At 43.9% G+C, this 12,827-nt stretch overlaps 1 protein-coding gene across 1 annotated transcript in view; it reads left to right on the top strand.

The window, feature by feature from the left end:
• Nucleotides 1–12,827, top strand: part of LOC107299243 (cytochrome P450 2J2-like) — a 36,298-nt gene that overhangs the window by 19,120 nt on the left and 4,351 nt on the right. Inside the window, exons 6-8 of the mRNA XM_015828606.2 lie at nucleotides 964–1,105; nucleotides 7,623–7,810; nucleotides 7,932–8,073. Of these exons, the coding sequence (XP_015684092.2) occupies nucleotides 964–1,105; nucleotides 7,623–7,810; nucleotides 7,932–8,073 (472 nt within the window). The remainder of the gene's footprint in view (nucleotides 1–963; nucleotides 1,106–7,622; nucleotides 7,811–7,931; nucleotides 8,074–12,827) is intronic.

Raw genomic sequence — 12,827 nt, forward strand, 5'->3', positions numbered from 1 at the left:
TCAGCTTCTCCAATGGGACCTCTCACCTTGGTTTAGAGATTTTTTGGAGTCTTATTTAATGTCATGGTTCTGATAGATAAGACCAATAAAAATAAGAACTCTGAGGCAATTGCTTTCCTCAAAGAACAACTTTTAATGGCTACATAGTTTCGGCATGAACAAAGATGAAACCAAGACTGAAAGTCCCCCCCCCCCAAGATTACAAAGTAAAAAGGTGAACTCTCCACTCCTGCAGTATGTCATAAATCATAATTCCCAATTAACTACTTTCGCGGGCCTTCTAATGGAAAGTTCAGCCTGCCAAAACCTAGGTAACTTGACCTTGATTCCTACAGAATAGTTATTGTTGTGTCTAAACTAAGAGAATACATCTCCCTCCTCCCATCACTGTGGTAACTGAAAATGAAGTGAAGTGGCTGCAGCCCAATTCATTTGAAGGTTGACATCATGTTTTTCACTGCTATTGAAACTTTGAATGATCACCAAATGAATGGTTGTAAATTGAGGACTACCTGTATTCTGAAAAATGCATGAATTGTCATGGTGTGTCAGAGTATCCACAAAAGCTGGTAGTGAGATTGGTCATGTGCATCACTTTTGGGCATAACTTTAAATTACAATGCATGCAGATACTCCTGCTTGTGATGTTTTGTGATTCACTATAGTAGGTGCACATTAATCACCGTTCCACATGCAAGCATTTACTAAGGCAAAGAACCACAAAATAAAAGGAGATGAATTCAAGTTCTTCCAAAGACAAATCTCTCTTTGATCTTGGCTACTTCAATATAGCGTTTTACTCAGTGTGAACATAACACTTTAATTCTTACTCTCATGCATTGATTTTCCAATATAACTACCAGGAATATATTTATTCTCTTGACTTGCAATACAGAGACAAAATAACTATAGAAAACCTGCATAGAATTAATTGTAATTTTCATTTTCCATTTTAAACATCAGAGCAGGAATGACACCAACTCTACCTACAATGAAGAGAACCTGGCTCGGTGTATTTTTGATTTTTTTGGTGCTGGGTCAGAGACAACCTTTATTATTCTGAAGTGGGCACTGCTCCTCTTGACCAATCATCCTGACATCCAAGGTGAGAGAAATCTGGGCTGTGGGAACAAGGGCCAGTCTCAGGTTCTATAATATACAGAAATTATTTGAAATGCTAAGCTATTGAATGAGGAACTGAATGGATTCTTCATAATAATTTTCCTATGTAGATTCTTGACCCTATAAGCAGGGGCATGAACTTAGCAGGATTACAGAAAAACCAGGAATGCACAAACAGAGAGCCTTCTTTGAATTCTCAATAAAATGTTGAGTGAGGAACTAAAAACTGGAATCAGTATAAATCTAAAACATTTAACACGTTCAAAGAAGAAATATACCCTGGTTTTCAGATTTGCTACTTGTTTCTGGCCTAAATTGCATATAGAGGACCAAATTTCAGCATGATAATATAGAGAAAAAAATCAAGATGGCAGGAACAAGTGGATGCATGACACAAGGCTCCCTGTGATAAAGGGAAGGGATGGGGAAATTGTGGAGGATTATCACTTGGAGCAGCAAACGAAACTGAAGAAACCAAGCTGGAATGGCGTGGCAAAGACAGAGGATTTGTCTGGATTCATGAGGCAGTTGAAGCTTATATTTTCATCCTGGCAACCAGGGCAGATCCCTGGCCACAGATTTGGGGTGGAGTGTGGGAGCCAATCAAGGGCCATTGTCTGCAGCACTGAGGGACACAACTGGGACAACAGACTGTTCATCGTCATAAAATGTTGGAAGTACCAAGATGTTAAAAGTACTAACTGGTATCATCATGTTGCTTAGAGAATGCTCATTTGGGGACTCCTTTCATGTCCCTAAATGAGCCCACCAATGTTTGCAAGCGTTCAAACTTCTATGTCAGTAGGAGCTGGAGCAAATGTCAGTAGCATACCCAACAAAAAAAGCAGCCCTCCGGTCTTGAACGATGGCTTGCAGATTGTCAGCCCAGCATTCTAGCCATGTGAGCCACCACGCTCCTATGAGACTGGTGGGAAGTAGAGAAGTGGCCCTGAGTCTGACTGAGTGCCAAGTCTGAAAGGGTTGAAGGGCTGGAAGCCATGCCAAAGAGTTTGTGCTGAGGGTGGAAGGCTGGTGGAGGTATAGGGAAGAGCCAGCTTGTAGCTGGAGCTGGAGGCAGCCCAGAAGGATGTCATGTTGGCAGGGAAAGGAAGCAAGAACTGGCCCAGAGAATCAACAGGGGCCTTCGCAGTGAACTATGTGACCCAGATCAGAGATGGAAAGAAGGAGTATAAAGGCCAGAGATCAGAGATGAATTTGGAGCCTTCTGGTGTTGAACACCAGGTTATGGTCGCAAACTTTGGAATTCCAACATACCGGTACCTAGAGTCCAGAAGCTGGCAGTAGCTTTAAGGATAAGGAGAGATGCTCTGAAGAACATTGATGGCAACAAGCCTTTGGGACTGACAGGGAGAAGCTGATGGAGGGTACAGAGTCCAAGACCCTGAGGTGATAGTGAGTTGGGCCCTAGGTTGAGAGCATAGGGGTCACTTCAATGTGTGGCTATTGTACGTTTGCCTGGGTGTGAGAAGAGAAGAGCCTATATATGCGAATGTGGTCTCCTCTCTGTTTGGCCAGTGGGAGAGAGCAGCTCAAGGTGGGAATACATTGAGTGTGTTTGTGGAGATTGTGGACCATAAGGATTCCCATTGGCACTAAGAGCTACAGTGAAAATGCCACACATTGGGTGAGACTGTATGACTGGCAGAATGGCAGGTCTGCCAGCACAGCGGGAGGTCAGGTTTAGGGGTGGAAGATCATCTCACAGGGTTTAGGGCAGGAAAACCAATTCAAGTGGTGATGGGCAGGAATATACAGTAAACAGGTGCCAGTGGCAGGCCCCAGAAGCAGTTTAAGTGTTCATGACCACCAAGGTAGCCTTCTCAGGTTATCCATGGCCCAACCTAGGACAGTGGACACCCTTGAAGACATGATCTGCTTGTCAAAACAGTGGCAATGTGATCTGCTCTGGGAGTTATCATTATTCCCTCTGTCATGGTCAGACTACACAGTGGTGTCCTTGAGATTTTCCAGCACTGCCCCCTCTGCAGGGAGGCTGGACCTATTCACATAGTCCCTTCTTGATGACTGATGGACCATTCAGATTCCAGAAGGAGCTGTGGGATTGTCCTTGGGGATCTGCTGTGTGGCCCTTTGGAGGCTCTGGGCACAGCCTGGAATCAGAAAATAGCTGCAGCCGTGGACAAGATTGTGCCCATGTGCCCTCTCTTGGCCCATTGCTTCCAACACTCCAATGGTTTATGGAGGAGTTGAGGATGTTGAAGAGACAAATGCCACTGGAGGAATACAAAAAATGCCTATGACTGGAAATGGATCAGAGTTGCCATTAAGTCCTTACCTCGTGGTGCTAAGAGTGACAAAATGCCACATCACTGCAGAGGGGATGTTGCCAGCACCATTTAAGGAGGCCTTGATCTTACTCTTCCTTAAGTCTCCTTCACTGAACCACACCTATCTTGACAATTTCTGTCCAGTTTGCCATCTCCACTTTTTAATGAAGGGGAAAGTAGTGGAAAAAATGGTTGCAGTATGGGTCCTGGATGAAATGGATTATCTGGACCCCTTTCAGCCAGGTTTCAGGCCTGGTTATGGGACAGAGACAGCATTAACTATACTTGTGGATGATCTCTGGAGGGAATGGGATGGGGATGGCACGTCCATCATTGTTCTTCTTTTCCCCTCTGCGGCTTTTGATACCATCAACTGTGGTATCCTTTTCAGCTGGCTGTGGGAATCGGGACTGGATGGTGCAGTGTTGCACTGGTTCATCTCTTTTCTTCAAGGCCAGTCCCAATTGGTGGTGATAGGGAGTGAGAGGTCCACTCCAAAGCTTCTCATTTGTGTCATGGTGCAGAGCTCCGTCCTCTCTCTGTTCCTTTTTAAATCTTCATGAAACTGCTTGGTGAGATCATCCAACACCATGGGGCGAGGCATCATCATTTTTTCCAGAATAGTCAACTTTGCATCTCCAGCCTAGTGACCTAAGTGATGCTGTAGTTACCCTCTTGCAATGCCTGGACACCGTGGGTGTCTGCATGGGGGACAACAGGCTTCAGCTTAACCCTGGTAGAACATAGTATAATAGAATTGGAAGGAACCTTCCTCAAGCAGAAGACGTATACAATTCCAGGCAAGTGACTCTCCACTCTCTTCTCAAAAGCTTCCAGTGATGGAGCACCCACAACTTCAAAAGACAAGTTGTTCCATTGGCTGATTACTCTTATCGTTAGGAAATTTCTTCTTAGTTCTAGGTTGCTTCTCTCCTTGGTTAATTTCCAATCATTGTTTCTTGTCTTGCCTTTTAGTCCTTTGAAAAATAGTTTGACCCCCTCATCTTTAAAGACACCCCTCAAACATTGGAACACTGCTATCATGTCACCCCTACACCTTCTTTTGGTAAGATGGAGTCACTGTGGGAACAAAGGGACTCAAGGATCTCGGGGTTTATCATCTTTAGTTCTGAGTGGACTGCATTTTGCCAGACAGATCCTGCTGAAAGAACAGGTGGCTGTCAAGGCTAGGAGACCCTTTGTGTAATTTCATGTTATTTGCCAATTGTACCCTTTCATGGATTGTGAGGATATGTGCAGGGTCTCCCATGCCCTTGTAATCTCTCAGTTGGATTACTGCAATATGCTCTACTTGGGCTACCCTTGAAGAGTATTTGTTAGCTACAGCTGGTAGAAAATCCAGTGGTGCAGCTACTTCTAGAGATCCCTTGGGTGGCATATATAACACCACTGTTACATGAGCTGTGCTGGTTGCTAGTTTGGTTCTGGGTCCAATTTAAGATGAATTTAAAGCCTTTTATGGAGTGGGTGTAGAGGAGGAATCCCCAAAATTTCTGGGTTGGTGGCCCGGTGGGAAAAGGAGGGGTAGGCACCTTTATGCATGCATGCACACACATGCAAATGTGGCTGTGCATGCGTGCGCACAAATGGGGCCACAAACATGCGCATTCTGCAAATGGGTCTGGTGGTGCCAGCGCAAGGCTCATGGCAAGGCTACAGCTGGCAAGAGGCTCACAGTGATGCTAGGGCTGATAAAAGGGGGGTGAGCACGTGCACACGTGCACTCACACTGGCCAGCCACTCATGTTGACCAGTGGCTAAGAGGCCATGGACCAGTAGTGGGTCGCGGCCCATAGGTTGGAGACCTCTGTGGTCTAGGGCAGGGCTTTTCAACCTTTTCACAGATTGTACCACTTTTAGGACATGACAATATTTGAGTACCACCAGTGCTTAGCAAGGTGTCAAAAACCTGATGACTAAAAAAAAGGGGGGGGGATTTTGGGTTTTACTGATTAGATTCATTTGTTGTTATAGAAATGGCTATTTTATAATATTATGGAAAAGTAAAAAGTTGAGGTTCAATGTTAATGCTTCCTTCTACTGCAACAGAGGAAGTCTGTTCTTTTTCCCTTCTCCCCCTCACTTTCCCCCCCCTTTTTCCTCCCCACCGTGTCCTACTATTTGCTTTTGTATTTTTGTATTTTATTCTATAATCTAATAAAATGTTACAAACTGTAGAAAAAAAGTAAAAAGTACCAGTTTTAATTTCTTTGGTGGCTGTTCCTTTGCTGAATCCCTTTCCCTTTGCACTGACAAATGTATGATGAATTTATCCATGTTTATTAATATGCACTACTGCCACCTACTTCAGGGGTCTTCAAACTTGGCACTTTTAAGACTTGTGGACTTCAACTCCCAAAATTCCTCAGCCCTCATGGCTGGTTGAGGAATTCTGGGAGTTGAAGTCCATAGATCTTTAAGTTTGGTTTAGATCTTAAAGCTATGTTTGTAGACTCCTAAGCTAGCTGGTTGGCCCTTCTTCCTCTCTCTCTTCTGAGCTCTTTCACAGTGTAGTAAGCATGCACCCCCCCAATCCTTTACCTGTACCCTTAAAGACACAGGAATCAAGTGCAAAGCAAGAAAGGCTCACAAAATAAGCCTCCGGTTTTTTTTTCTCTTTAAGCTGCCTCAGGCATGTCACGTGTCACAATGTTGCAATCCCAGACTGAAAGTCTCCGGCAATTGCAAAAGGTTTAGCTTTAAATTAAGCCTCTTTACCTTCAAAGAAACCTTTCTAAAAGCTATAGACAGATTGAATTAAAGGAGGTAAAACTAATTTCATTGCTTAAAGGGATTAAACCTTTCCTGATGTCTTTTTTCCCTTCCCCCACTCAAACCACATCCTTTTATAGCCTCTCCTCTCCTCCCCCTCTTTTTCTTCAGTTCACCTCCAGCTCCAAACTGCTTCCTGCAGCGCCAATCAACTGGAGCCCTGCTGGCTCCTGGGGCTTCTGCCAGCCGAGACAGTCATGCAGCTGCAGTTGCCTCTCTCTCAGGCTTGGGTCATTTCGGTTCTTTCCCCTCCCCTGCTACACTTGGCTAGCAGTCGCATACCACCTACCACGTGGCAAAGTACCACAGGTGGAACACGTACCACTAGTTGAAAAGCCCTGGTCTAGGGCAGGGTTTTTCAAACAGTGGTACGGGTAGCACCTGTGGTACATTGGCACCTGGCAGGTGGTACGCGAACATCCTAGAAAAGTGGTAGCGGGGGAGGGGAATGAGCTGAACTGGTGGCAGCACCGCACAAGCCTGAGTGAGAGATGGCTGGAGTTGCAGGGCTGTCAGTGTAACTTTCCAGCTGATCAGTGCTTTTTCGGGGCTGTCAGGGCTCAGGGGAAGCGCCAGGATCAGCGCCAGGCTCCAGTTGGAGCTCAGTGTTGATCCTGGTGCTTCTGCTGAGTCCTGAAGAAGCACCAATCAGCTGGAAAGCAGCACTGATCCTGACGCTTCTGCTGAGCCCAGAAGAAGCGCCGATCAGTGGAATGTTGCAGCATCTCCAGGGTCTTGTGATTTACATTCAGATGCCTGGCAACTGATTCATATTTATGATGGTCACAGTGTCCCAGGATCGTGTGAAGTGACCAAAACCTGCTGCAACCACCCAGCAGACAGGGGGAATAAAAACCAAACACCCCCACCCCACCCCCACTGCCAATCCTCAACAGAAATGCTCACAACAATGAAAATCTCAGATAGGAGGACGAGCACCATCGGGCGGGCAGGCAGGTGTCTTGCTCGGCTGTGGCTTGGGGGGCACTTTTTCAGTGCCATTGTAACTTCAAACAGTCATTAAGCGAACTGTTGTAAATCGAGGACTACCTGTACTTTATCACTTTTTTATTTAATTCTCTTTATTTTAATTATTCTGTACTGTCAAAATACTCACTTGCCTAATAATTGTGCACACAGTGTAGATTGAAAAAGATTCCATAGAATATTTAAACTGAATCAATATTCTGCACCTGTTTGGACTGGATGTGATCAGAGCACAGGAAATGCATTTTCAATCTGCTTTCCTTCATAATATTTTTAAAAAAGGATGGGATTACATTTAATGCCCTAAATGCTATTCTATGTCCTAAACTTCTGTTAAGGATTAAAATTCGGAAACGAGTAAGCGAAACATAATAATGAAAAAGAGGCTTCTATTTCTATTGTTTTTTCTAGAGAAAGTCCAGAAGGAGATTGAAGAAGCCTTTAGTTCCTCGGTCTCAATTTCCTATCAGGATCGGAAGAAGCTGCCCTACACCAATGCCGTGATTCATGAAATGCAGCGTTTTAAAAGTGTCTTCCTAGTTGGGTTTCCCAGGCAAACTACAAAGGATGTGACGGTGAAGGGTTACCACATTCCAAAGGTGAGAAATGCTAAGAACAGCCACTGCTCTCAGAAACTGCTTTGGAAATGAACAAATGTGGGTCTATCAAGACAAGCTAAAACCAAAGGTTTCATCAATATTGTCTGAATATTTTTTGCAGAAGACCATGATTTTGCCAGACCTGCGTTCTGTTCTTCTTGACCCTGAACAATGGGAGACACCTGAAGAATTCAACCCAAATCATTTTTTAGATAAGGATGGGAAGTTCATTGAACGAGAAGAGTTTCTGCCCTTCGGAATAGGTACATCCATGAGCCCAAAGCAGTTTATCACTTATAGATTCCTGTCACCCCCATCACTGTGTTATTCTGAAGTCATCATGGACTGAATAGAAAATCCAGGAATCTCTATTCCTTCTACTTTCAAAACCATGAGAGTCTGAAATTCCTCTTAGGCTGCAAAGTTTTAACTATAAAGAAATACTAATTATATTTAGATTGTAATCAGTAGAGCTTTGAACAATTATCCCTGTTGTTTGGGGGAGAATTATTAGCCAAATCCAGAGAAAACAATATGTCATCCACCTTATAATAAAATGAGTTTGGGTTGCTTAGTTCAGCTAAAGCTTGAACTGCCCACAGCAAGCTGTTCAATCCTGACCGGCTGACGTTTGTCTCAGCCTTCCATCCTTCTGAGGTCAGTAAAATGAGAACCCTGATGGTTGGGGGCAATATGCTGACAGTGTAAATCACTCCCAGAATGTGTTAAAGCCCAATGGAGTGGTATACAACTTTGATCGCTATTGCTCTTGCTATTACTAAAGGTTACCAGTTTATCACTTATAGATTCCTGTCACCCCATCACTGTATTATTCTGAAGTCATCATGGACTGAATAGAAAATCCATGAATCTGTATTCCTTCTACTTTCAAAACCATGAGAGTCTGAAATTCCTCTTAGGCTGCAAAGTTTTAACTATAAAGAAATACTAATTATATTTAGATTGTAATCAGTAGAGCTTTGCACAATTATCCCTGTTGTTTGGGGGAGAATTATTAGCCAAATCCAGAGAAAACAAGCCTACTTTTAGCTTCTTAATGATGGATCTGCATCACAGAGTTTTGGTCCTAGATGCATTAAGCTCAGTCTTTTTAATGGCTGCAAGCTCCCCCTACAACAGCGTTCTCATCCTGTCTGGTACTGCTTGTACACCAGTGGTTCTCAACCTTTTTAATGCCACGACCCCAACTGGTCGTAAGTCGAGGACTAAACCAGTCGCAAGTCGAGGACTAAACCAGTCGTAAGTCGAGGACTAAACCAGTCATAAGTCGAGGACTACCCAACCGGTCGTAAGTCGAGGACTTTTCCTGCCCGGGAGCGCCGCGAATGTGTGGTTCCGCCCCCTGCGCCGGCCGAGGCATAGCTGGCAAGCGGCAGACATGGAGCAGGCCGACCACCAGCTGGCCCAGCCCAAGGGAGGTAAGGCACCCACCGGAAAAGGGGAAAAAAATGGCGGACAAAAAAAATGGCGGACAGCCTTGCTTGACGACCCCCGTGAAATGGTCGATCGACCCCAAATGGGGTCCTGACCCACAGGTTGAGAACCACTGTTGTACACCAATGAATCTTTCTCTATTGCTGGTGCTGATAACACAGGGCATAAAAGGCACAGCTTCAGTTATGATAGATATGAAAAACTATTGTTGTCCCCCAAAACTCATGTCCTCCTACCTAAACATACAGGCCCAATGACCCACACAGGTCAGGTGGAAAGGAAAAAAAACCCCTTTTATATGTAAATAAAAGGTCTACCCAGAAGCAAGTTCCAAATGGGCACACCTCTGCTTGGAGTGGACCCCCTTTGATGCAATTTTGAAAAGCATACATTGCCATGATGCCAATCATGGAAATACATATCATGATAAAATAATCATTAAAGGCAGCATACATCTTGCTTACATCTTCAGGGTCATAGTAAGACAGTTTTAATTAATCAATATGTCATCCACCTTATAATAAAATGAGTTTGGGTTGCTTAGTTCAGCTAAAGCTTGAACTGCCCACAGCCAGCTGTTCGATCCTGACCAGCTCAAGTTTGACTCAGCCTTCCATCCTTCTGAGGTCAGTAAAATGAGAACCCTGATGGTTGGGGGCAATATGCTGACAGTGTAAATCACTCCCAGAGTGTGTTAAAGCCCAATGGAGTGGTATACATCTTTGATCGCTATTGCTCTTGCTATTACTAAAGGTTACAAGTTAAAAGTTACAAGGTAGGGTAAGATGTTATCAATATTACCAATATTAGTCTTCCTTACTAAAAACCTTCCTATGCAATTTGGTATCCTGGTCCTGCCCATCACCTTTATGGTCAGGGATTCCTGAGCAAGAAACAGATGGTCTGCTCAAATTGGCATTATTTCTGTTTAGCAATAGCAAGCACTTAGCACTTAGACTTATATCTCGCTTCATAGTTCTTTTATAGCCCTCTCTAAGTGGTTTACAGAATCAGCATATTGCCCCCAACAATCTGGGTCCTCGTTTTACCAACCTTGGAAGGATGGAAGGATGAGTCAAACTTGAGTCTGTCATAATCAAATTCCTGGCAGTGACCTGAGTTAGCTTGCAATACTGCATTCTAACTACTGCCCCACCAGGGCTCATAAGCTGCTTTAATAAAGCAGTTTGACCAATGGCTAACCACATCAATAGATTCAAAGCATTATCCCCAAAAGCTCTTCCTGTGTACTAAATAATAATGTGCTAAATAATAAGCAATACTAGAAGATAGGAAGATTAGGACTTCCGGTGTGCAGGCGACCTCGTCGGATGCAGCCAACAGCTGCCTCCCACCTGTTTTCGCGTAAAAGCCGTTTTGACAGCAAGCATCAGCTGTCAAATGGCCTGATACCTTTCCCCCGGGCATAGGGGGATCGGTGAGTTGCCCAGGGTAGGAGTTGAGTTCCCGAGTCATCCTATTTGGACGATGTAGGTTAGAACTCCTCCGGAGCCCTGGGGATTCTCCGCGATCCAGGACGCCTTCGCTTCGGCGAAGCTAGAAGCCGCCGCCACCGCTGCAACTTAAATTGAACTGTGAGTCATTATATGCAGACAAACCGACCCTGGAAGTTTGCTTTTTATTTTGGATTTTACTCTAACTTGGAATATTCTGATCTTCCCTATACGTGGGGTGGACTGAGTGAAAGTGAACTTAAAATGGCGATGGAATGAAACTTTTTAGCAAGAAGAAATGAAAGTGATTTGCATTTCCGGTCTGGAACTTTCGCTTAATACTTTCACTACTTGCTTTGGACTAATTGTTTAAAAGACTTTTATATAGTTTGAAATCTTAAATTGCTAATATGGCTTTGAGAAGAGTGGCGCCAACAACTTCAAAATCAATCACATCTCCGACTCCTCAACCGCTCCAACAAATTTCTAAGTCGGCTTCCCACCCGCCACCCCACCACCATCTTCTTCATCCCCACCGCCTCCTGGTAAAGATATACAGGATTTAATGAGTGAAAGTATTAAGCAAATGACAGAGATGCTACAAAAAATGGATGTTAAAATGGAGAATAAGATTGATCAAGTAATACAGCAACAACAAGAATTATTACAGAAACATGAGGGTTTCCGTTTGAATATGACAACTGCTTTCCAAGGTTTGGCTGAATATGTGGACGGGGTGGCAGAAAGGGTGGAGGAAAATGAACAGAGGGCTGAAGTGAACGTGCAAAGATTGGAATCCGTGGAGGAGGGTTTGGAAAATGTTAAAGGTGATGTCTTGGTCGCTCAATTTCGGGACATGGAGTATGCGATTCGGATCCGCGGGCTGGCTGAGGATTCAAAAGAAAAATTAAGAGAATTAATTTCAGAAGCATTGGCAGATGCCTTTTTGGCTTGTGGTAGAGATGGTCCATCGCAGGAACAAATCTATGAAGAAATAGAACGTGTTTTTAGGGTGAATTCTTGGGTTGCTCGTCAAAAAAATTTGCCAAGAGATGTGGTGGTGTATTTTACAAGAAAAATGAGACGAAATGAAATAATGCAGCTTTTTTATCAACAAAGATTTAAGATTTTAAACCAAGACATCATTCTTCTAAAAGAAATCCCAGCGAAAATACTTAGAGCGCGACGGGACTATGCTTTTTTGGTGCAGGAACTTAAGAACAGACAAATAATTTTCAGATGGGATATACCGGTGGGCATAATCGTGAATGTGGCTGGTAAGCGTTACAGAATTAATTCGGTCAAAAAAGCGAATGATTTTATGGCGTCTGCAAGTGGAGTGTCCACCTACATCTCAAAAGACTGGCATAGCTGAGCATCTGATTGTGGACCTCCCTTCTATTTCCGGTGTAAAGGATTCAAATGGGTGTTCAAAAGATGATGGAAAAGAACAAAGAATGACTCGCGCAGCTCACAGACGCAAGGAAAAAGAACAGCAAATGACAGATCACCTGTTAACATCTGCTACCTCTGAGCCAGTAGGTGGCGCTTGACCCAAGGTCTTTGTTAAGTCCTACGCTTCAAGTATTGCTATAGGATTGAAATCAGACAATGCTTAAAATTTCATCTTGGAATGTGGGGGGGCTTAATACACCCCACAAAAGACGCAAGGTTTTTCATTATTTAAGACATTTTAATAATGATATTACATGTCTACAAGAGACTCATATTGTGGCTAAAGATCAAAAATTATTGCTAGATTTTAAGCTTGGAGACTTGTTTGCTGCACCTGCTCTTAAAAAAAAAGCTGGGGTTGCATTATATATAAAGAAACATCTTTCACCTATCTTAAAGGAAGCTGACAAAGAAGGAAGATTTTTATTTGTGGAAATAAACTTAAATGGAAGAAAGTGGTTCTCCTCCTTCCTCACCGACCGTACGCAGTCTGTATTGGCAGGGGGACAGAGGTCGACTCCTAGGCCCCTAACTTGTGGGGTGCCTCAGGGGTCGGTCCTCTCTCCCCTACTGTTCAATATTTATGTGAAGCCGCTGGGAGAGATCATTCGGGGCTTTGGGGTGGAGTTCCACCAGTACGCTGATGATACTCA

The sequence above is a fragment of the Protobothrops mucrosquamatus genome, unplaced genomic scaffold (genome assembly GCF_001527695.2).
Source record: "Protobothrops mucrosquamatus isolate PMUCROS unplaced genomic scaffold, P.Mucros_1.0 scaffold4721, whole genome shotgun sequence".
Lineage (NCBI taxonomy): Eukaryota > Metazoa > Chordata > Lepidosauria > Squamata > Viperidae > Protobothrops > Protobothrops mucrosquamatus.